Source organism: Polyergus mexicanus, unplaced genomic scaffold (genome assembly GCF_030449975.1).
Source record: "Polyergus mexicanus isolate NDT 795.1 unplaced genomic scaffold, iyPolMexi1.0 SCAF_5, whole genome shotgun sequence".
Lineage (NCBI taxonomy): Eukaryota > Metazoa > Arthropoda > Insecta > Hymenoptera > Formicidae > Polyergus > Polyergus mexicanus.
This window is the reverse complement of record NW_027223325.1, coordinates 1,096,279-1,121,964: the sequence shown is the minus strand read 5'-3', so window position 1 is coordinate 1,121,964 and position 25,686 is coordinate 1,096,279. Positions and strand designations below refer to the sequence as shown.

General features: G+C 35.2%; 1 protein-coding gene across 3 annotated transcripts in view; it reads left to right on the top strand.

Moving 5' to 3' along the window:
* Nucleotides 1–21,415, top strand: part of LOC138933154 (retinal guanylyl cyclase 2) — a 42,128-nt gene extending 20,713 nt beyond the window's left edge. For 2 of the 3 annotated variants that reach the window (XM_070295693.1, XM_070295694.1), the window contains exons 5-23: nt 1,075–1,201; nt 2,007–2,159; nt 4,678–5,053; nt 6,175–6,479; nt 7,299–7,401; nt 7,616–7,718; nt 8,749–8,937; nt 10,648–10,728; nt 10,810–10,986; nt 11,378–11,537; nt 12,162–12,311; nt 12,772–12,943; nt 13,513–13,653; nt 13,877–14,069; nt 14,588–14,759; nt 15,628–15,898; nt 17,899–17,910; nt 18,841–19,445; nt 20,140–21,415. In XM_070295693.1, coding sequence (XP_070151794.1) covers nt 1,075–1,201; nt 2,007–2,159; nt 4,678–5,053; nt 6,175–6,479; nt 7,299–7,401; nt 7,616–7,718; nt 8,749–8,937; nt 10,648–10,728; nt 10,810–10,986; nt 11,378–11,537; nt 12,162–12,311; nt 12,772–12,943; nt 13,513–13,653; nt 13,877–14,069; nt 14,588–14,759; nt 15,628–15,898; nt 17,899–17,910; nt 18,841–19,445; nt 20,140–20,393 — 3,744 coding nt within the window. In that variant the 3' untranslated portion in view covers nt 20,394–21,415. Of the gene's footprint in view, nt 1–1,074; nt 1,202–2,006; nt 2,160–4,677; nt 5,054–6,174; nt 6,480–7,298; nt 7,402–7,615; nt 7,719–8,748; nt 8,938–10,647; nt 10,729–10,809; nt 10,987–11,377; nt 11,538–12,161; nt 12,312–12,771; nt 12,944–13,512; nt 13,654–13,876; nt 14,070–14,587; nt 14,760–15,627; nt 15,899–17,854; nt 17,911–18,840; nt 19,446–20,139 lie in introns of those variants that run through there. The other variant, XM_070295695.1, reaches the window with a different exon arrangement.
* Nucleotides 21,416–25,686: the final 4,271 nt, after the last annotated feature.

The window sequence follows — 25,686 nt, the reverse complement described above, 5'->3', positions numbered from 1 at the left end:
AGACCGTCACCGATTGCAGACGAGGAAAAAATATCAAATTCCGCAGCACGTTATTGCGGCACGTCATGTAGCAAATCATAAAGTACATATAACGCGACGTTATTCGACAGCCCGTACAGCCTTGTATTTTTTCCTGGTTGAGGTTGGGTTGAAATAATGAAAATTTTTGTGACCGTAAATAATTTGGCGCAATAAATATCCGCATAAAGTAATATCCGTCGAAATTGGGAAACCCAAGTAAATTTCGTCTCGGTCTCTGCGCCCGCAATTAGTTCTACTGAAAGAGCCAATTTTAGTGCCGGTTCTCGAGCAACAAATTTGAATTGAATCCGATTATTAATTTACAATATTTATTTTCCGTTGTATATTCAATTTTCTTATTGATGTAAATTATCCACATTTCTCTCTCTCTGATTCAAATGGCAAACCGATAGTATATTACATCGTCAGGTATCTCTCTTTCAATAATATCATATTGATATGTATAAAACTTAATTTGTAACATTTCCTCCAAAATTGGCCGTGAACTTCGTCATCAGTAAAGTATAATTCGCTCTACCGAAATTGTCACGAAAAGCTCGTCTTTATCTGTTCATAGATCTTTCACGAGTTTCACGGCAATAGTTATGTCATCATATCAATGGATCTGACGTATATTTTCAGATGTTCCTTGATTCAACTTGGTTGAAAATGGAATTAAATTCCGCAGCGTCATTCCTATATCCGTTATACATTTAACTTTTTTTAGAAATAGTTCGTTTTTTAATTAAAAGATAAAAACAAAGTATATGAAAATCTTACTTATTTAGTAAATTAATATATAAAATAATACTATTGAGGAGAATCTGCAAATATTTCGAGTTCTATTTATTATATTGAGAGATGCAATTGAAAGATAAAAGGAAAAAAGAGAGAAGTAAAAATACAATTCGATAATTTTTACGAATATTTCTCTGCAAAGAAGATTTTTACTTCTCGAATAGCAATGATTTCGAATAGAAGAGCCATACATCAAAAATAAAGCGTCTCAATAAAATTTAAGAGGCTCACGAATATCGATAACTTATGTTCCAGAGAGATTTAAAGGAGAGGGATCTATCGTCAATCATTAGGCTTTCCCCGTCATTACCATCAATGGCTAATGCCGTGGCTGAAATATTCCTGCACTTGCAATGGAAGACTGCGGTCATTATCGGCATAGGTAAATTTTCGAATAGCACTCAAGTATAAATGTTATACACTCTATTATTAAACAAATAATGTGATAAAATGGAAAAAGTAAACTTCATTATTTTTTAATATTTGTTTTAATAATTAAATATAAGAAGTTTTTTTCACCATCTACTTGATTTTAATCGTCTTAAAGTTAATATTTTACAATACGAAAGATAATAAAAAGTAATCTGTGTTATTTACCGAAAGATAAATTATATTCGAAATATTGTTCTCTTGAAAATATATAATTTATATATGCAAATTGAAAAAGAGAGAAAGACAATCGAGATGAGAAAGTCTTCATTTGTAATATAATCGTATCCGCGTTCGCCCTGAAACGCGTGACGACAATTCTCTTCTTATTTCTCTCTCGTAAAAAAATTTCGCAAAATTTATTCTATATTTCTAGATAAGAATGGACTTTATGACAGTTGATTAAAATTTTCCATCATTTATTAATTAACGATTTAGAAAGGAAATTACGTATTTTATTGGTCGACTTCATTAAACGTACAATCGAGATGTGCACGCTCGTTTATCACAACGTAATATTACACGAGAATAATACGTACGGCCTCTCGCTTCTTACGTCACAATTGAATCTCGACTGCGAGTCAAGAGCGTTAAGTGTTAAATCGCGAACGATACGGAAGGGTCGGAACGATAATGGACTGCGAAACACATCCATGATTCTCAATCCAGTGACATACGAGTGCGACGAGCGCTTATTGAATTTTAATACGCGTGTCACATCGCGATGCGAGACTCTCGATTGGCAATCGCTGCTGCAGATCGTGAGCCGTGGTCCAGCCTGGACAGTGCCGTGATCAACGCCTTTGGGAAGATCGGTGTTGTTCTGCGGTACCACTTAATTCTACCCCATCGCGCCACCCTCGAGCAAATCCGCAGGATACTCAAGTCCGTGCACAGCATCTCCCGTCGAGGTAAGTACATTGCGCGTCTAATCCCATTACACGGAAACTCGCAAACATTATCCGGCAGTTACATCCGCCCGCGCCAAATGTATTCCAAGCTGCTGAAACTATCGCATTGAATTACAATTAAATGGTTTCCGGGAGAGAGAGAGAGAGAGAACGAGAGAGACAGATAGGTAAAAACGCTTTCCTTTTGTCCTTTTGTCTGTAATTCGTGATTGATGACATTTATGTGCAGTTCTAATGCTCCACGATGCGACATATAGTTCGATAGCTGTCTGCTTTTGATGTATTTCAAAAGGGATTCGCGACTCAATTTAATTACGTTTCTTTCGTTTCGGATCACGCGATCTCGCATAAAATGTCCGACTTTAATTCGATCCATTTCCAAAGCCGACTCTTTTCATCGCTAATAGATTAAAGTATCAGTAGTTCTTCAGATTTTTAAATAGCATGATCGTTTAAATTGCAAAAGAATTTAATCATTCGAAATTATCGATTTCTTATAATCGTCAAAGAATCCATCATTAAAATAATCGCGTCCGGTTCACACACTTCTCGTCACTATTTAAAAAATAAAAGAAGAAAAAGAGTAAATTAATTCGTTTAAAAATTAATAACAAATAAAGGGAACAAATGAAGTATGGCGAACATATAGTAGCATCGCAATACAGACGAGCTTATTGCTGTTTACACGCTTTGAGGATTGAATTTCAGCAAAAATCTATTTTCTGCTGTTTATAAATCTTTTATTCGCTCTGCGTATGGGAATTGAGAGAGCGAACGAGCAAAATTTCCGTCGAGTAAAAGTACAGGCAATCCCAGTGATCGCTCGTACACGCGGTAAATGTTTATAGAGGGTTCAAGTTAACGACGTCTTCCTAAATCTAGTCCCGGAGATAATCCGTATAAATCGGATTAAAAACCTCCTACGACCATCTTTCCAATTACATCATATATGAAGAACAAGAAAAGAAACGCTCGTATATACGAACCACTCGGGTTACGCGGGTTGCGAATTGAAGTTTCGTTGTAATTTTAAATCGTCGCAAGTTGCATCTTAATCCATAGGAAAAGACGAGTGACTTAGTTAGCGACAATTTACGACGTCCATTTACGTGTACTCTTATAAATGCAAATTAGTCGAGTAATATAGAGCGACGTGGCTCTTTTCAGAAATCTTGAGCGAATGTATATCTCGATATAAATATGATGTAATCAGAGAGTTTGCTTTAATTAATTTCAATTAGATGAATAAATCTCGTCACGTTTCGCTGCTGTAGATAAATAAAGACTGTGATCTGTCGCGAGAATCTGGAAATAATTATTTATCCATCACACTGCGTCGTTCGTGTAAATATAAGAGATATGAAATCTCAATGATAATGACTCTGTCTGCGAATGAAAAGATCCAATAGTTGCGCCAGAAATTCGTTTCGTCATCGCGATATACAATATATTTCAGAGCTGTGCCTGCAGCACAAAATAGGGGATGCCTGTGTCTTTGGTTAATTAATATTAATTAATCTCCGGTATCTCGCGTAATATTTTAATTAAAATTCGCAGCTTTAATGTTCCTAAAAAGACTTATAAGATTGTAAGTTTAATTATCACTTGACTGGTCACTCGGCGATCATTAGCCGATATTTTACTTTCCGTTGTTTACCCTTTTCTTCTTCGGACGCTCTTTCTACCCATCCTCGATCTCTTCTTCTTCTCCCTCGTTCGTATTGGACACACAGCAAAATGTATCGTGCATTATAAGAGCGAATAAATGATTCTCTGCAAAAAAAAAGAAATTAAATACTATTTTTAACATAAAAATTTTCTGGCATTGTTGATATTTGTTTATTGACACAAAATTCGATTTTTTTTTTTTTTGAACGTTATACAAAAGCCGAGTAATTTGTACAAAGCCTTTCGAGAGATTTTATTAAGTCGCTTTACCAAATTAAAGAGACGGACACTAAACACGTTATTTTCATGATTATATCTGCAATATACATATAGCGTTTATAACGCCAATTTAATCCCTTAATGCCGAGATTTTCGACTAACGCGGCACGGAGAACAAACTTGCGCTAATAAATTAAGTTTTGTTCATTAAGAAGACTAAACTGCCGTAAAGCTTGCTTTTACTTGGGTATATAATTTCTAAATAATGCACCTTTGAATAAAGAACCCTCTCGAAAGACTAGCTCCTCCGAGAAAGATCAAAATAATTTATTCTGTCTTCTTCTCACAAATCATAAAATCATAAATTACTAAAAATCTAAAAAATAATTATAAATAATAGCATTAAATAATATATAAATATACACATACAATATATACATATATATATTATTTAATGTTATTATTTATAATTATTTTTTTCTTAATAATTTTCTTTTTTAATTTTAATAATTAATTCAATTACTATTCAGAAATCTTATATCTAGATTTATCATTTATTTACTCTCGAGTTATATCTCATATCTTTTATACGTCACGTATCTCGCGCAAGCCGAAATTTTTCTATTGTCAGCTACGGTACTTTGTCTGCCGCTGCTCGACGAGGTGACAAGTCGCGTTTTGATGGAGCTGAACATCGCGTGGCAAAGCCACATTCAGAATTCCATCATCCTGATGATCCACACGGGGGATATCGACCTCTTCCTTCCGAGAGACGAGAATCCGTCGTCACCCGCCTCGCTCCCCATCGATCCGATGACCTTGGCCCAATCCGCGATTACTCAGTCTTCCAATTTTTCTACCTCGAACGTAACTCGCGCTGGCCCGAATGCGATTCTGGAAAACGACGAGAGGAGGATGCAGGAGATCCCGCGATCCATCTTTCCACCGAGGAATCTCAGCAGCAACACAATGAAGAATCTACTCGCGGTAGCACCGCTCGATCAGAGGTAGATCAATTATTAATGATATTAACCCGAAGACAACTGATGTCGATGTTCCGAGTTTAAGATATTCTAAATTCGAGGCCTTTCATAAAAATTGATTAACAAGAATTATCAAGATAAACTGATTTTTTTTTTTCCGATATTGTTGTAAAGTATTAAAATTCCAATTGTTTTTCAGTATCTTAGATTACGTAAGTGTGAGTGTTTTCATATATATTTGTAGCTTTTTTGCTTTAGGTTGCCTTCGATTAAATGTTCTATTAAGAGACGTCATTGCTCGTAATCTAAGATAAATAAATCACGAGATATATCTGTCTGATTATTCATCGGAATTTCTTTCATATATATCCTGATAAAATTCATGAATGCATCGTGAATATGTATTTTGCAGTGACATCACCAAATTGACGCGTCAAGTTAATACATCTTGAGTCTTAATTATTATTGATAATCGCGATTTAGTCGTTGAGAAATTTTATAATTGCAAACAGATTGCAGTAGAATAGATCATGAATAACTTGCAGTCGACTTGATGAATTAATTAACGTTCGAAATTACATAATTAATCACCCGTTTCAAAATATTTTTGCAGCTTATTTTCTTCGTATACTCGATGAGAAAGGATATAAATACTAAAAGGTTTATAATAGCAAAAACTCTTCCGCTGCGTAGAAAATTCTTTTAAGAGAGACTTCTAAAAATTCTTGGAATATTTGCAAAAACTGTCAGTACAGCCGATAGCCGGTAAACATCATGGCTTTTATCTTTAAGAATAAACATCCATAATAAGATTAGTCGTATTTTATCCAGAGTCTCGTCATTTGTTTAATGAATAATTCTGGAATGTACATTATCGAGGAATCGGTTAAGCAAGTCGATCTTAATCAGGCGGGCATCCTCCCTCGTTCGATCGAGGCAACAACGCCGCGTAATTGCGAAGTTCCATCTTGGACGGTCCCGAATTATAATATAAATCGTGCTTGTCGGATCATCGGGTCGAATTAATTGCGGATCGTCGATCCGTGTAATTCGCCCCGTGATTAACTCACGAGGACGTGTTCGGCGACGCCGCGTCGCCTCGATAGGTCTCGCGCAGGCAAATGAAAGGTAGTTTCTTCACACAGGTACGACGTGAGAAAGATCTTCAACGGTACGCAGGATTACGCGACGCCATCGTTGCTCGATCGATTGAACGAATCGCTGATCGTATTAACGCGCGACAACAGCAGCCTCGACGCCCACAATAACAAAATGTACACATACGCTTTGTTGGACTGGCGTACCGACGTCGGTTGGGAACCGATTCTCACGGTTGTCAACGACTATCAGCGGCTGCAGGTCCAGCAATTGACATCAAATGCCGTGGCGTTCTTCAACAACCTCGAGATGTCCGACTTGATGTCCTGCGATGACGATGCCGATTGCCCCGGTGAGCCCGCAGGAGATTTATTGATGACAAACGCATTGTTCTTTCAAGCCTACAACAATTTTATCACGTAATTAGCAACGGTGCGTGCACGGATACCAGAAAACTTTTTGAATATTTTTCTCAAGATTACGATTTAATGTTTGGGTGTCTGCACACTAGTAATTAACGTTATCCGTTATTAACGCTTGTTAGAAATTTAATAATTAAAAAAAAATGCGAGGGGTATAATATTTCTAATTTAAAAAGCCATGTTTAGTAATAATATAAATCTATTATCTACAATATTTTCATAATTAAGTGACATTCTTACCTTTATGCTAGCATAAAGATAAGAATTCTGAATTAATTGCCTGGTATTTTAATGTTAATTTTATTTGTATTGTTAGAATAAAAATAATGCACTATAGTTATCAGCGTTCTTACACATAATTTTTTAGCTTCTCTTTACAATATCATTAAATTATAAAAGCGAGGAAATTTTCCATATATCGAGATATTCCCAAGTTTTTATTAATTGTTAACGTAATAATTAATGTGATATATATCTCGTGAAAAAATGTCTAAGAAACTTATTTATTATTTAACGGATTCTGTCTAACGCACACGCGATACTCGATCGCGTTGCGATACGGTCGTAAGGGATATTGTCAAAAATAGAACGAAGTAATGGCGGAATGGGGAAAAGGTGCAAAGGAGAAAAGCTCTCTCTCCCTTCGTGCCTTTCGTTGCCGATCGGGATCGATAAACGGCTCCCTCGAATCCGAAAATATCGCCCGATAATGCCGTAAAGATTAATGCAGTGCATTAATTATTTATCAGATGGCTTGGCCGACATGTCTTTCCGTACCACACATATCGTAGCTATTATTCTGGGGTCGCTGCTGTTCACCTTTGTCGCCATCGCCGTCGGGATTATAGTCCGGTAAACACAACTCACTTTATCTCATGTTATACATCATATTATTTATAATTCGCAGTTAAACCACAAAAAATAATCATGCATTAACGCTATTTGCACGCTTTTTACTATCAGTATATCGCAACTGTTGCATATATACATGTAAACATATATTTTTTTTTTCTATTTCTAATACGTTAATAAATAAAGATTTTATATTAGATATCTTTGTTTATAGAAAGCGATTGATCAAGAAAAGGATATCTAAGGGCCCATACAAAATCATCCTAACGACATCGGATTTTGTTTTCCCTCAAGTGCCTCCAGTAGATTCGAGAACGGTGAGTGGAATTTTTCGTAGTACAGATGTTTTTAAGCCCTTTAACTTTGCTAAAGAGATTAAATCTATCCTTGCGCATGTAGAATTACTAGAATTATATTTCAGTAGATTTATACTTGATCTTCTTTTATTCCATGTCTTTAATCGTTCTTCCGTGAAATATCTCGGAAGAAGTGTAGACAGAATTAAAATCTGTCGTCAAACTCGTGGCAGCAAGTTTATGTGTAAAATTCCGTTTTTTTTTTTTTTTTTTTTACAAACATCAAAACCCCCGAATTCGAGACGAAAGCAATTTTTCACAGCTGTTATCAGGTGAAGATCGTGAAATCGTATTAACACCGCGGATCAACTTTTCCTTTCGCGGGAAAAAATTCTTTTTAACATTACGCAATTTCATGCGAGAAGGATTGCTGCAATCCTGATATGGATCGTATATTTCATACGAGACCGATCGCTACGTCTGGTGAGCTCCTGAATTATCGGTTTACGTAGCAAAAAATATCCGATAAAAGCGCTAAATGTCACCGTAACACCAGTTCATTGGGCTTAATTGAACCAATTGTTTCAATTATTACTGTATGCTAAACGTCAACAATTTTTTTACGTTGTGATTTTTATACTTAAAGAGTGATATTCGATCTCTCGTGAATGAAATGCACCGTATTTGCAGAAAATAATTGTTTCTCTTTTTAAACAAAATCTCTTGTCTACATTGTACGATCAAAATCGTTGCAAAAATTATGTAAGATAAATTTAAAGATAAGATTTATAAAATATACAAAATCCATAAAGAATATTCTCTCTTCATCTCATTTTGAATATATCATTTTCGTATCTATATTATCATTTGACAGCCTTTTTTATATGAATGATCAGGTTGTATCGATGGTCTCGATTCTTTCCGGTGAGAACATTCTATAAAAGCAATCGATCCTATTACTCTTTCATAGTATCGCGTATATTTCTCGAATGATTCCGACGTTACTTTTAAGCGTGCGCTTAATCGCGCACGGTTCGGGGCGTGCTTTTAGGTAGATGAAGGCATCGAGGCGATGCTGTGCTGCTGGCTGCAGCAACTGCAAGAGTTCGGCGGACCGGAAGTCGAGAAGCCGGATCTGCTCCAGCTCGGCAGCGTCAATTCCCTGAGGCCCTATTTGCAGGCCAGCAGCGGAAACGGGCCGCGACATAGTTTCTTCAAGGATCCACGCGCTAGGTATAACGTGAGTATACATCCAATTCAATTAACAACTATATTCTGGATATATTTACGCATTCTGACGTCATCTAACCGCGGCTGTCCTACTAAACAAAAAAAAAAAATTTTTTTGAATGATGCAAAATATGATAACCTTTTTTTCGACATTTATGTTAAAAGATATTTGGTGGTTTTGGGATAGTTTGTAGATATACAGGGTGGTCCTCGTAACGGTCGCCACGATTTTTAAGGCACTTACAATAATCTGACATAAAAAAGTTTCAAACAAAAGTTGTGTGGCTTCAAGGGGGCCATAAGATGGTGACAACGATTTGACCTTGGAAAATCATTTGAAGGTCATGTGAAGGTCAACTTTAAAATCTTAAATAGAAACTCTCATTTTTTATTTAGTATTCTTGTAACTGACATCGAGAGCTTTCCAAAACACTATAACAAAGTATTTTTTTATTAAGTACTTTTTGAGTTATTTTATATTTTAATCTGACATATTTTGATATAAAAAATAAAATATTTCGTCAAATATTCAGTTTTTGATAATTTTACCGTACTTCTATGTATACTTCTATGTACAGAATAATAAGACAAATTAATTAGTGCCAAAAAAAACAAATAATTGTTTAAAAAAAAATGTAAATAATTTTCTTAAAAACAATTTTTTTTTTTTTTTTTATACTAATTGATTTGTCTCATTATTCTGTACATAGACGTATTACGGTAAGATTATCAAAAACTAGATATTTTACGAGATATTTAATTTTTTATATCAAAATATGTCAGATTAAAATATAAAATTACTCAAAAAGTACTTAATAAAAAAATACTTTATTATAGTGTTTTGGAAAGCTCTCGATGTCAGCTACAAGAATACTAAATAAAAAATGGGGGTTTCCATTTAAGATTTTAAAGTTGACCTTCACATGACCTTCAAATGATTTTCCAAGGTCAAATCATTGTCACCATCTTATGGCCCCCTTGAAGCCACACAACTTTTGTTTGAAACTTTTTTATGTCAGATTATTGTAAGCGCCTTAATAATCGTGGCGACCGTTACGAGGACCACCCTGTATATACAATATAATCTGGCATCCATAATAATGATAACTAATAAAATTAAAATAATAAGATAGCTGAGGAATAGATGAATGATCCGTGCGTAGCGCATGGTTTATAAAAAGAAAAGTAGAACGAAAATTTATGCGTTGCTTTGGAAAAGCTTGTATGGGAACAACCCATGCTTTCAAGGGATTATCGACGTCCTATTTCCTATACCTTCGCGCCCTTGCAAACAATTTCATCCTTGATCACTTTCGAGAATCTTCCGCTTGACACGACGCACGGTATTATGCGACCGGCACCGAGAATATATATTGTCCGTGGCACACATCGATATTCATTTTCGCGCGCATCGTAGACATCCGCGTCTCTTTTATATAAACGAGACGCTGATTAATGCCGCAAGTTTCGTCAATATGACGGCGACCGATAAGAACCTTTCGCTCTTAATGAAGATTGATAAGACAGCGTTAAAACGCATTACAATATTAGCCCTAAGTGAATTAATTTCTCTTGCATCTTTCAATCATATATATCGCGACGTGTGTGTCGAACTTTTCCACACCGTTACACAAGTCAGATAGATTACAAGATCCAATACCACCGGATATAATACTGTATCAATGCTCGAGTTAATGATCCGTCCTGTGATTTCTGGTAGGGTGACTTGGTTCAATTGAAGGAGCTACCCTTTCAAGGTACGTTCGAACTGAAGAGCAAGGCCATGGACGTGCTGGTCACGGTAAAGGCGCACATCCTTTTTATTCATTCCTCTGAGTTACATGTGTGATCGAGTTTCTCTCCACTTTCCACTTTTGGGCAGATCCACGGGCTGCGACACGAGAATCTCAATCCTCTGATTGGATGCCTTAACGAACCTACGAGGCCCTGCCTAGTGTCGGAGTACAGTTCGAGGGGATCCCTGGAGGACGTACTTGTTCAGGATGAAATTAAACTCGACTGGTCCTTCAGATTATCCTTGCTCACCGATCTTGTGCGGGTGAGTAAGATCGCGTTCTGTCTTTAACGCAACGCGAGTTGTCACCGAAAAGATTTCAAAAGGTTAAAAAGATTTAGAGAAATTTAAGAAATAATTCTCTAACATCGCTGACCGTCCGATTAATATTAATATTATACAAATATACATTATGTCATTTTATTTTAGTTGATGTGTGATCAAAATGCAAAAGGTAAAAATAAAATATTGGATTTTACTGTCCAAGATTTGAGACGTCACGATCATTATACAAAGTATCGGAGAATCTCAAATTTTTATTTCAAATCTTTTAACAAATTTATTAAATATTAATCATTATCTCTTGAAACTGAGATTTTTTTTCAAATATTTTGCGATTATTAATAATTTTATGAACTTGATTAATTCTGTTCAGGGTATGAGATACCTTCACGGCACTCCAATACGCGTTCACGGCTACCTCACGTCGCGAAATTGCGTGATCGACGCAAGGTGGGTCTTAAAAGTCACCGATTATGGTCTGCCTGCATTTTACGAGGCGCAGAATATAGTGCCGCCGGTGAAAACGGCTCGAGGTGAGTCTTCTTTGCTTCAATCTTCTATCTCGTTTTATTATATACTTTCTTGAATGTACATAGGTATTTGATACAATCTGTTTTCCAATATAAAATTGTTTCATTAAAATTTGAATAAATAAGAACGATATTGTAGAATTATTCTTAGTTTTTCTGAAAAAATATTGCATTATTATAAGAAAATAATAATTCTTAGTATCACTCCTCAGAGAGAGAGAGAGAGAGAGAGAGAGAGATTCTAATACTTATCAAACTTTAATATTCGCATTCCACTTACAAAAAATAATTTATTTATTTATGTAAAAAGAATCAATATCAAAAGAAATAATGAAATAAGATTATCAGGGAAAAAGAATTAATTTGATTCGAAATGAAAATTATCCAGTAACATCGGAAATTTAATAATACGATTACCCAAGTTATATAAAATCCCATTGAAAGTTACGACTGTGCGTGCCTCGCTAATTAAACGCGTTTAAAGTGAAATCCGTGGATTTTGCATACTCGTTACTCTAGATTCTAGAAAATAGGATTATAATAAGAATAAGAATAGAATTAGGATAATTAATATAAGCTCGAACAGCTATTAATTTCGTTAATAATTGCCGACTTATTGTTGGATAGGTTTATTATGGACCGCGCCAGAACTGCTTAGGTATCCGAATCTGCGGAAAAGGGGAACTCAGGCTGGGGATGTTTACAGTTTCGGAATTATTATGCAGGAAGTCGTTGTTCGCGGAGAACCATTTTGTATGCTCGCTCTGTCCCCGGAAGGTAATGTGTCTGCGCGATTTCTATCTCTTCTTTTCGGCCATTCTAATCGTAGATTTCCCCTGAAATAATTAAATGTATCGAAAAAAAAAGTGTACTTATTTTTGTACATTTACATCTTACCTATTTTTAACAGCGAAATATAATAAATTAACTATCGATCTTGAAAAAAAAAGTCACGAACGACAATTTAAATAATCAGATCATGATAAAATAAAAACAAAATAATCAGCCGATATGTCATATCTTCTTGACAAAACAATCAGCGTGAAAAAAAAAAAAGATAAGATGTATAATTGTAATTTAGATTTTATGTGTATTTGTTAAACTCGTATCTATATTGGTATTCGTTACCCAAAGACTTCAAACTTCGAAGCCTTACGATACTTGCGTTCAATATTAAAATCCTAGCGTTAAGTATTATATTGAAATGTCAGGCATGTCTCTCTCGTATATCTCGCAGATATAATTGAGAAAGTAATGAAACCGCCACCCTTAATCAGACCGTCAGTTAGCAAAGGCGCTGCGCCACCGGAAGCCATAAACATCATGCGTCAGTGTTGGGCGGAAACTGCTGAAATGAGGCCTGACTTTGACGACGTGCATGATCTCTTCAAGAAGCTGAATCACGGAAGGTAAAATTACCTCTCGGCACTCTATAATCGTTGAGGCGCTTTGTGCTCTTAGAGCGGAAATTTCGGATATAATTTTGGCTGGAAGTCAAAAACTACGCTGCTAGAATCCATTTTTCGTAAATTTTTATCATTCAGTAGCACACGGATTCATCAGCATTTAGCTGCGTTTATAGCGGTTTCTTTTAATAAATATTAGTTATATATTTTGTGCCTAAAAAATTTAAAAATTTTACAAATTACATATATTGATAAATTAAATAAGTGAGATAAGATATATCTTATAGATTGATGAAAATCCTGCTTTTTTTTTCTCTCTTAAAAATATGTAATAGAATAAATTTAATTATTTCTTTATTTAAAAAAGTAATACATAAAAAAACATTAAATTTAAATAATTAATTTATATAACTTAGTTTATTAAGCTAAAAGAAAATTATGTCTTTCGCTTATTTATCTTATCAATATTAATCTTTATCTAATTCGATCTTTCTTCTCTATCCGAATATTATCCAAATTTAACATAATATTTCGAGAATGCCGCCGTCACAGACATCACATTTTATTTCCAGAAAGGTAAACTTTGTAGACACGATGTTCCAAATGCTTGAGAAATACTCGAACAATCTGGAGGAACTCATTCGCGAGCGTACGGAACAGCTTGATATGGAGAAGAAGAAAACCGAGCAATTGTTGAATAGAATGCTACCTAGGTAAACGATGGGCCAATGATCGCGTTATTTTCCGACGAGAATTGATGCGATCAAAATTGGCCCGATTAAATTATTTATCGTCGATATCGCGATTTTGATCTCTCATTTTTCGCGCTGTTTAAAAATGAAAGAAAAAAAGAAAAATATCGATATATACGCGAAGAAACGCTCTAACGTTTATTCGAAATTAAATTTCGGCAAACTTTCGGCTCGATACTTTCAGCTCGGTCGCCGAGAAACTGAAGCTCGGCATGCCCGTCGATCCCGAGGAGTTTCGCGAGGTCACGATTTATTTCTCGGACATTGTCGGCTTCACCACAATATCCGCGCGCTCGACACCCTTTCAGGTAGTCGATCTCCTCAACGATCTCTACACTTGCTTCGACGATACAATTAACGCATACACGGTCTACAAGGTAAGGACTGCGATACGACCATAAATTTATAATACACATTTTTGCAAAAAATTAACAAAAAAAAAAAATACATAATATTCTACATTAATTAACTCAATATTGAGAAAAGTACAAAATGTTTTAAATAAGAGTGTCAAATATTTTTGTAAGTACAAGTATTAAAAAAAAAAAAAAAAAAATGTTATTCTATTATAAATTTTACAAAAACTTTAATCTGTCTCTTATCCATCGGATCTATTGCGTAATAAACTCAATCTTTTCTTCGAGATACAAATATTGATTATTCTTTCTACATGTCATTGTGTAATATATTTCTTGAAATATAAATAATTTCTTGAATTACTAAAAACATTTTTCGACTAATATTTTATAAATGCAAGTTTATGTGTGCAATGTTGATATAAAGCAAGCGAACTGTATATCTATGGTATATGCGCTATAACGCGTCAAAAGGATTGTTTCTTGTCAGAGAATATTCCGGATTCCGGATATTACAGAATGATATTCGAATGACATAGGTGGAAACTATCGGAGACGCCTACATGGTCGTAGGCGGTTGTCCTGTCAGAATACCCGATCACGCAAGCCAAGTGGCGACCATGGCACTTGACCTGTTACATCAGAGTGGAAAATTCAAGTTGAAACATCTTCCGGACACGCCACTTAGGCTACGCATCGGTCTTCACACGGGTTAGCTTTCTTCCCAAATTTTCTAAATAATTTCCACACGCACATACACGCAATCGAAACAAATTCTCCCATAAAAAATAGAGGAAATTATTTTCGATATTCTTATTTTATATATATATATATATATATATATTTTTTTTCTTCTGAAAGAGATAAAGTACATATGTATGTATCCGTTACGGAGAAAAATCGTTTAAAATATCGCGTTTTTAATATCTATATTCAATTGCACGTACATCTACACTTTATTTTCTGCGGGAAGTCAAAATTGCGTGTTAAATTGCGCGATCTATTATTTTATCACGTATCGCGATCGAATCTTTAATAATACATTGTCTAGTAACTTGTTTACTTTTCTTTACTGGACGTGTTTAATGTCGCGATTTCGATAACCAAGATTTTTAACAACGCTACGATTTCCACTATCTTGTTTATCTTTGAAGCGTCTTATTCTTAATTCAACTCCGAGAGTATTTCAGAGAGAGCTTGCACCATAAATATTGTATATATACATACGTAGTAATAACTTTAAGGGAGAGAAATTATCAGTTACATAACTTTCTAATTAACACAGATATCGTGTTTACATGCACAGATAAATTAGAAAATTTCGCAACGAAAGCAAGCAATAAAATAATCAATTAAAGCTTCTCGCTGTTAATTTTCCATGTCAAATGCGTGCGTACACGTATAGAAAGAGAGAGAAACGGTAAATCTGAATAAAATGAGTAGACGGTAATTATCGCGAAAACCCGTGCTTACGCTTTATCGGCAATTTGCGCGTGAGAAGAAGCTTCTCACGCGTCTTATAATCAGTTGAATTAAGGGAAGGAATTCACTTCTCTCCCCCTCGCCTTCCCCTACGCAGGCCCGTGCTGTGCCGGCGTGGTAGGTTTAACGATGCCACGTTACTGCCTCTTCGGCGACACGGTGAACACCGCCTCGAGGATGGAGTCGACCGGGGCGCCGTGGCGTATCCATCTGAGCCAAGCGACGAGGGATCGATTGACGCAGGTCGGCGGATACTACATCGAATACCGCGGGCCCACCGACGTCAAGGGCAAAGGCAAGATGCCGACCTACTGGCTGCTCGGCAAGCAGGGCTTTGACAAGGAACTACCGAAACCGCCGCCCCTCGGGTAAGCGCGCAGCCTCGAGCACATTTTCCGAATTCCTCCCCTCACCCCCTATCCTTCTCGCCGACCGCGACATTTCAATCGCGAGCTCGAGCTACCTCCCGCGAATCACACGCCCGTGATTTAACAGTCTCACGCACGCAGACCTTATATTGAGTTCAATTTATTGCGACGAGGGTGTCCCCTCTTTTATATTCGACACGCGCGAATGTAACCCCTCTTCTCTTCCCGCAGCATTTCTTTTCTTTTTTTCGAGCATTTCGCTCCGGTATTCCTGTTGGAATGTATAACGACGACGACGACGACGACGACGACGGGTAGCTTGCCGAGCTACTTTTCAGCCTACGAGCTCTTCGTTACGCGTCGCGAGAGAAAAGGGATCGGATTTAATCAACAAAGTTGGTATAAAACCGTATCCGTTTGATTAAATGTCAGAAACGAGCCGAGAAACCAGCTCAGGAGTTTTTAATTATGTAACGATGAGAGGTTGCACGGCTTCTAGCTTGTTTGCGTTAAGTTTATCTCAACAATCCCTCTCGACTTTTATCTCACAAACCCTTCCCTTTCATCCCTCCCCTCCCCCCAATGCTTTCCTCTATACATATAATTGTTCGACATATTCAGGAAAGTGATATAATGGCAAAGTTTTCTCTCGCACGAGCTATTCTCTTATATTACCCGCGGGCAAAAAGTGACCTACTTGATGGCGTGCGTATATAGGCGGGAGGTCTGAAAAAAAGTCTGATAATCTTAAAGTTTGCGTCCCTATATTATGCAGGGTATTTCCGATCTGACGCGCAACCCTTCAGCCGCAGATGGCAGAAACAAATCTAAGAAAAATAGCTGCTTCAAAGTCGATTATGAAGAATCGAACAGTTTAAGCAATTTAAAGCGAAAGCCGTAACTTTTTGTTTTGTAATTAATTTCGTATAGACTTTAAGGGAAATTTAATTATAGCTAAATTATCGAGAAAGATATATGTCAGAGTTGGGAAGTAACGCGTTGTTACTTGTAAGGTCTTGTACCGTTACAGCAACTTTTTTTCGATAACAATCGTTTACCTTTTTCTATTTGTAACGATAACGGTAACGTCGGTTACATTTTTACAGTAACGGTAACGGATTAGCCGTTAACTTTTATCGTTATTTTTTGGTTCTTTATTATCTTATTCTATCTATTCAATAGATGTATTTTTTGAAAAATATTTTGTAGCCTTCTATCGTAGGCTGCATTTACGATAGTCACTGCCAGTACTGAAAATCTATAGTAACGTAAATTATAGATTACTGACAGTGAATATTGGAATACACTCTTAATAAAATCAATATTTCTCTTATCGATATTTAAAAACGATGTTCGATAAAAATTTTCGACAAATTTGAAATTTGTATATTACAATTTAAATTCTTATAAAGATAAGCGTATTGAAAATTAAAGATATTAACATAAAAAATTAGAATCATCAAATAAGTTTAATATAAGAAAACGCTTGCTATATAGAGACTAATTTAGACTTTTTAATTGTAACATAGATTATTACATTTAATATTGATTATTAAATAATTGTATAATCTAATAGCTTATTTTAGCATCACAAAAAACAAAAACATAACGAAAAAGTAACGAGTCGTTAGTTTTCAAGTAACGGTAACGCGTTAATTTTTTAAATTTTGTAACGAGTAACGGTAACGAGTTACTTTTTACGAAAAATAACGGTAACGATAACGCGTTACTTTTATAGAGTAACGTTCCCAACCCTGGTATATGTATATATATGTATAGCAAAACTTTAAATGTAAAATACGTGTAATTAGTTGAATGCGTTAATTAATAATATATCGCGATGATTTGCTAGAATATACATTGTGATATAAAAGTTTTGCAAAAGAGAATACGAGGTGTCAAGTTAATTTTCGATTACGATGCGGTATATTTTTATTCGCATTGTTTGCTTTCCAGATATTTAATCCTTTTATCTGTTGCTATTCTGCCGCTTCACTCAGGGAGAGCCATGGGTGAGTAGATTCGCATGTAAATTACTCGACGTTCGAATCAATCATTTTATCAATCATTTTACATTTGACAAATATCCCGTAAGTGTCAGATCCATTTCGACAAAAACTTGAATACGTCGCGTCACATCAATATTCAATAATTTCATCTAACGTCTATTCTCTACGAGATGTGTCCCGTTTATATAATAAAACTCACATAAAATTTTTTATCTAAACACGTTAGCGGCTTTAAAAATATGTATAAAAAAAAAGTTTATTACAAATTGTTTCATCAGTCAGTGAATTGAACCAAACGCAAATTAAAGACAATGCAAATACAGCGCATGAATAAACATTCGCTATATAGAGATCATCGGCATTAGAATGACGTTTACATCAAAATACCGATTACTCCAAAAATTGCTCTTTTCACGTTTTTACTCGAATTTATTTCTTCCACCCTTCCCGAATAAAATTATTTCCCTTCCTTCGATGCAACGTCATCATATCGTTCCTTGGTAATCACTTTTACAACTTTTCCATTTCTGCGAGTTCCACAAACGTCACGGCGCTCATGAATAAACACGCGTTTAAAACATCTGGATTCGCCGGCATCGAGATGCCGGTCGCATCGAAATGTCATACTTATTTGAAAATTTCTCGCATCCGCGTTTGAACGGACGGGCAGAAAATAGCGCTATATATAAGTAAAATAAAAGTTTGATGTGTATAAATTTTTATGCTTAAGTATAGAGGGGAATAATATAGAACTTGAGATGTCTTCCTGAAGAGAATCTGTATAATAAGAATTGAATTAAAAATTTATACTGGATCTTACATTTTGCGACTATTTCATTTTTTTTTTGTTTCTTAAAACACAAAAAAATGGCGCTACTTCAGTCAACGACACATATGCATATCTCACGTGTATGCTTCTTCGAATTTCCAAAGATTGGATGAAAGTCTGATACTGGGAAGCCATTCCCAGAGCGGATTGTCGAGCGGAGATTCAATGGGCTCTCAACTGCCGGTGATACCGTCGCAAGACGAGACGCCCGAGGAATCGACCACCAATCCTGCCGAAGTCATTCAGCCAGATCATCAAGACTCTATCAGCAGCAACGGGATCGCCAATGGGAGTGACAGCCGGACCGCGTCCTTCGACGAAACTATCGACGTTAAGAAGGTCGCCGTATCCGTACACAACGAGCGCATAATGTTGCCGAGTTACTCCTTAAAGTCCAACGAGTTCATCGAGGTATTGCAGGGCAAGCAAGACGCGCCGAAGACGGCCGAGGCTGTTCACGGCGGGATCGTGAGCAAGAGCACGTCCACTGATACCCAGGCCTCCCTCGGCGTATCATCCTCCACTGTTTCCGGCGCGGATCCCGCGGCGGCGATCCTCGGCGCGTCCACCAGCTCACTCACATCGATTGCCGGTTCGGCGACATATCGACAACCACCCCTGAGGCACCGCCGTTTTGGCTGCATTGATGAGAACGATCTCAGCATGCCATACAATCATTACAGGTGTCTATCACCCAACGAACATCACGGTACGTGTCTAGAAAGTTGAGCGTTGTGTTAGTGTCCAATGTACGGAGATCTGGAATTTATCATTCCAGAATTGGATTCCAGGATCAATCGGTTAACGGATATCTATAATATCTATTTCTATATCTGTAACACAAATTAAAATATTTCTACATGAAAGATCTTTATGTTAAAAATTTTCTTAGTAGTGGGAAAAAAATAATTAAAAATAAAAAATTACTTTGGCAAATATAAGCGTATTTAATTTTAAATTTTATAATATACAATATGTAAAAATTTTTAATTATATAAATAAAATAATAATGTTTATTAGTACATATATAAAATTAAATATTTTCTAATGAATAATAATTTTATTAATAATATTTTATTATAATACTGGTTGTCTTTTTAATATTATTAAAGCGGAAAATTTTATGTTACATTTAAATTTAAATTCCACGAACGTACGTATAAAATATTTCAAAACCTGACCTCAATTTCGATAATGAAATTATTTATATATGTTTCGAGAATTCACATATCTTCGAATTTAGATTATTGTATTTTATTTTTAAAAATGCCGAAAGAGAAAAAGGGATCTTTCCCTTCATTGATATTCCGAAAATGTGGGATATCTCGCGCACTCGATGTCGATGGATTTTATACATATCTACTAAATTGCATTACTGTTTTGTTTTTTTTTTTCCATTTCAGGGAAAAGCCTCGGCTGTCGAATACTCCGGAGGCAGTTCAGCCTGGACCGTCCGGACGAGCCGGTGTCAATAATCCCGGAACAATCGCAGCCACAGAGATCGACTCCTCGTCTATATAAGCAAAATAGCGCGGGTGCAGCCAACGACTTGGAGAAAATCGAGGAAGTACCATCGACAGCACCCAAACCCCTCCTTCAAAATTACCGCCACGCGGCTTCCGTTTCCCTCTCCGTCGAATCTCTCTCGTTGCGTTGAACCGCCAAATATTATGTCGAGATAGAAAAACTTCGATATATATTACGAGCACAAAATCGAACACGACGCGCGCGTATCGCGTTTGGAATTCGCAGCGAACAATTCACGCGAAAACGCGTGTATAATTGAAAAGTCTCGCGGTTACGTATCGTAATTAATGAAACGCATCTATCAGCCTTCATTAAGCGCGATCGCGTCAACGAATTATCTTTAATCTTAGCTCAACTTTTGAACTTCAGAATCGCAATTTTAGTTTTAATTTTAGTCATAATTTTATTTCTAAAAAAAGAAACAGTATTGTTTAAACCAAGATTGAAAGTTAGTCAATCATTAGTGAGACTGGTTCTCAGATTTGACGCGATCATAATCGGGAAAGATACGTCGGCTCGAAAATCCGATTACAATAAGAGTAAACGTAAGGGATCGATGGCTTTAAAAAAACGTGACATGTAAATGATCGCTGATATCGTGACTCGTTGCTGCTCCGTCTGTATTTTTATCTGAGTGTACATTGTATTGATGTTTGATAATACCCGCGGGCAGGGGTGTGTGATCCGTGATTAGAGATTCAATGATTGTAGGCGTGTTGTAAATCGTTTATAAATAATCGTTGGGGCAAAAGTTTATATAGGACTATTTACGGGCGATCCGCTTTTCGAATTCCCTCCAATGTGTCTGTACCTGTCAATATTTAAACGTTTCACGGACAAATATTACTGTCGATGAATAATCATCATTCGCATCATCTATTCCGATTTCCTTGTTGAAACTGTCAGTATCCGAGAGAGAGAGAAAAAGAGAGACAGCTAGCAAATAATATATATAATTTTGGATATATATCGAATATATACATATATTTAAATGTGTGACACGAAATATCAAAAAAATTTAGATATGTGAAAGGAGATTCTCTTATTGAATTTCTAGACTAGAGTTTATGCTGTGAGATTCAACTCAATTTCTTTAGAAATGTATTAAAATGTCAAAAGTTTAAAAGGGTAATATATTTCTCATTTTTCGAATTTTTTCACGACATATATATATATATATATATGTATTTCGTAAAGTCGTTTTTTACCTTGCTAAGAATTAAAAGTTATTCTCATAATTATTTACTATCTATGATTGTAAACTCTCTCGCTAGATGATACGTATCTATGAAACGAAAATTTGAAGTTGATATTAATGAATGAAATTTTAATATAATAAAAACGTTTTCACACTTGGAAGAATTATAGATTTAAAACTTTCAAACTATTTATAGAGACAAGATAGAGAGCAAGATGATATAAAACGAAGAATAATTAACAAATTAATCCGTCAGTTGTTATATAGTTTTCTGATAAAAATATATCTAAATAAAAATGTTATTGCCTATCCGATATAAAAAAGAACCAACGCATTGGATACATACATATATATATATATTGTAATAATTATGTCGATTATAATCAACGATCCAATATTTCGATCGTGTCATTGATCTGTCAGGAAAAAAGAGCTACGAGCTAGGAGAATAATTAGCTATCATTTCGCGATTAGAGCAACAGAGAAATGCTTCATCAGCAGGTATATTGATATAAATATGAGATATTATATTGTTATTTTTGGCCTAATGATTTCGTGATGGCCGAAAAGATACTCGATCTTCTATTGCATGCAGGTCTTGTGATAGCGAATGGATCGACGTAAAACTGCTTCTTCTTAAAACACGTGGACACTCTGCGAAAAGTGGATAAACATCTTAACTACACAAGTAGGTAAGGGCTTTATCCGCAAGTGTATGAGACTACAAGCAGATAAAGCGCGATTACATTTTCACAGCATATATATATATATATATATATATATATATATATATATATATATATATATATATTCTTTAAATTTATTTCAGGAAGATAGCATTTTTTAGTAAAATACCATATTTTTAAAAATATTTTACATTTAAAATTAACTCTGTTTCTTCAATTAAACATTCTAGAATAATTTAATTCTATTTTTTATCATAAAATTTAATTGAGTGAAATTTTTGCGAGTAACATTTTTAATATTTGATATCAATTATCTTTGTAATCAACTTTCATATCAAAATTCTATTAAAATAAATTCAGTTTAAAAATTGATAAAAAATACGAGATTTCAAATTTATTGTTGTCGCTTATTTACAATCTAAAAATTATTAATGCTTGAGCATTGAAACAAACTTATCCGCGGTTTGCGATAATGACATTGGTTTTAGAATATCTTATAGAGATAGAGAGAGAGAGAGTGAGAGAGACAGATAGACAGAGAAAGATTACTGACAATGAGCTATGGCTCAGGCACAATCGATTTAGTTAAAATATCTCTGCCGAACGTAATCGAAAGGATTGCGATAAGAGACAAAATTATCGGACTGTGTGTGTGTGTTTTTTTTTTTTTTTTTTTTTTTTTTAATTCGTCTCTTTAGCAAACCCCTTACGGTCGACGAACGATAATCAATCTTATGCCGCGTCACGGATGACATAAGAAATGACAGACCGGTTTGGGAAAGATTCTCTTATACATCTCGGGTCGAGCGAACGTGACTCGAAGATTTTTGCTTCATGACAGTAAAATCATGCCGGTAACGTCACGTCGAGTACACGGATTGACGGAGTATGACATAAATATCTGGAGATCGCCAAGTGATCATGATAGACGATACTTTGATCGGCTTTGCAAACGACGGGACGTACCATGGCTAAGGGACGTATTTTATCGTCGAGATAGAAGCGTAACTGCTCGCGATAAAGCTTGCCACTGTTTAATGTCTCGATTCAAAAGCGAGATCGCTATTTTATTATCGCGCGAAACAATCGGAAAAAGTAATTTTTGTAAAGCAACAAAGAGATTGCAGTAAATTATATTATCTATTTATATATGTGAATGTGAGTTTGATCTTTTTTAATACAAGTTTGATGGTAGAAAAAATTAATTCAGGATCTTAAACTATTCAAAAACGAGATACTTATCGTCGCTTATTATTTTTAACATTTTTCGAGATATATCGTATCGATTTGTATGTATAAAACTAGTTTTAAAATATTATTTATATATAAATATCAGGACTATATCTTAATAAAACAGAAATTTACGTATTAAATTAAGATATAACAACAATATGCTAAATCCTCGCTATATTCCTGTAATACTTGACAATATATAATTATAGAATATTCCCGTTGTATCATCATTCTACTTAAATGTATTTTACATTTTTTAAATGTACTGCGGAGTATTATAATTCACGAGACACTTCATTACGGTCGATTTAACGTCGTTGAAAGAGTAAAAATCGTCGTCCTAAATTGAAGAAAAATAAAGAATTAAGAAAATTAAGAAAATCCCCAATGACGATGAATACGATCCTCAGCCGCATTACGACTAACAATGGTGATAGGAGAAGTAGCCTCTTATCACGGACGACAATCTCCATTGCACTAATCTCTCTTCTCTTTGTGATATCATTCCCAACAATAGCCTCCGAACGCGGATTATCTTGCTAATTAGTTTCTAGTTAGAACGGAACGAGCTGTAAAACGCACTGTATTCAGGTTCTCGAATATTCGAAATGGTTGAACCGATTCAAATAGAATTCGAAAATCGGGTAAGCGTATAATTGAATAATACATTGAATTAAATTTCGAATGTTCTGCTTTAAACGTCGTGTCGCCCGTATCAACTTTCGTCCGTCTCTATTTCCTGAAGTCGGTAAATCGCAAATTCGACACATACATTTACAGAGATTATATATCGGAGTATTATTTAATAATTATGTTAATAATTGTATAAAATAGTAATTAATGCTCCCACACCCATGTAAATTCCTTTCACATGTCAACTTTATCTATATTTAAATTCTAATTTAGATTTAGTAATCTTAATTCAATTTTTCAATATTATAGTTTAGCAGTGTCACATCTGAAATTCCCATAATTAATCTTTTCGAAATAATCACGATCACGAAGCTCGACTATAGCATTATATTAACATATTGTATGACACGACAACCTCAATAATTCTGCACTCCTGACGATCCAATACGTATATGAGTAAGTGCCATCTTTTTAATGATAATACTTTTGGCTGTATCCATACGATAAGTATATGCGAGAAAGAAACGAAACAGACACGTTATATAGTCCTCAGAAGTTTTTACGAATGTGTATTATTTATCGAGGCTATATATATATATAATAAGTAATTAAAGTATGTTATCGATAATAAATCATGTTCCCGAATAAAAAGAGAATTTCTTGAGCGGGAAAGAATTCCCTCTTCATTTTTATCCGCGATCTATGAGTCTCGAATCAAATGTGCTCGTCGAACTCTGATTAATTTTTTTCGTCGAGCTCTCTTATTACAACTCGTAGTAAATTATTATTTGATCTTTCCTAAGTCAGTCTCCCAACGCGATCGGTGCTAAATCCGGACGACAATCGTTAAAGGATATAATCGCATTTTTTAACCGTAACAATAATTATACGATAATTTTCGATGGCTGTCACTCATGAGAGAGAGAGAGAGAGAGAGAGAGAGAGAGAGAGAGAGAGAGAGAGAGAGAGAGAGCGGGGAGCTCTGTATAAGATTACTCTCGCGAGTAAAGATAAAAGGTATATATTTAGGAATAATACACGTACAGTGAGGCCGGGTCCACGTACTTGACGAATATACGTATCTCAATGTAATTCCTGTAATCGCGTAGCCACGCTAATATTAGCGTTATGAATAGTGTGTAAGTAGCTTCTCTAAGCGACTCGCGTTCCACGTGACAGGCATCCTGGAATCACACGATTGTACGATTTTGGGAAACACTTGATCGACTCTTTGCCAATCTGCAAAAAATTCGTTACATTTAATATTTTCCTGGTGTCCCTCCGCAATTTTTCACGTATTTTAAATGGTATTAAAAATTGCAATAACGTATTATGGTTTGTAATATATAATATATATGTTTGTAATATAATATAAAAGTCCAACGAAATATGATAAGAAAGTCAAATAGGGACATTGAGTGAATGAAAGATTAAAAAGGACGATCTTAATTTAAAGACTCATTTCCATCCACTTCGACTAATTTTACTAACGAATCTAATTACCAAAGAACAGGTACTCTAGCTCGATTATCATATCTCGTTCTTAGTTTTTAACTTTATCTGATACATCTTTCATTCAATTACAATTACTCATTTACAATAGTGAAATAAAATATAAAATGGCAATTATCGAGAAAAGAATAAATGAAGCAAAAGCGTAAGATGGAAAAACG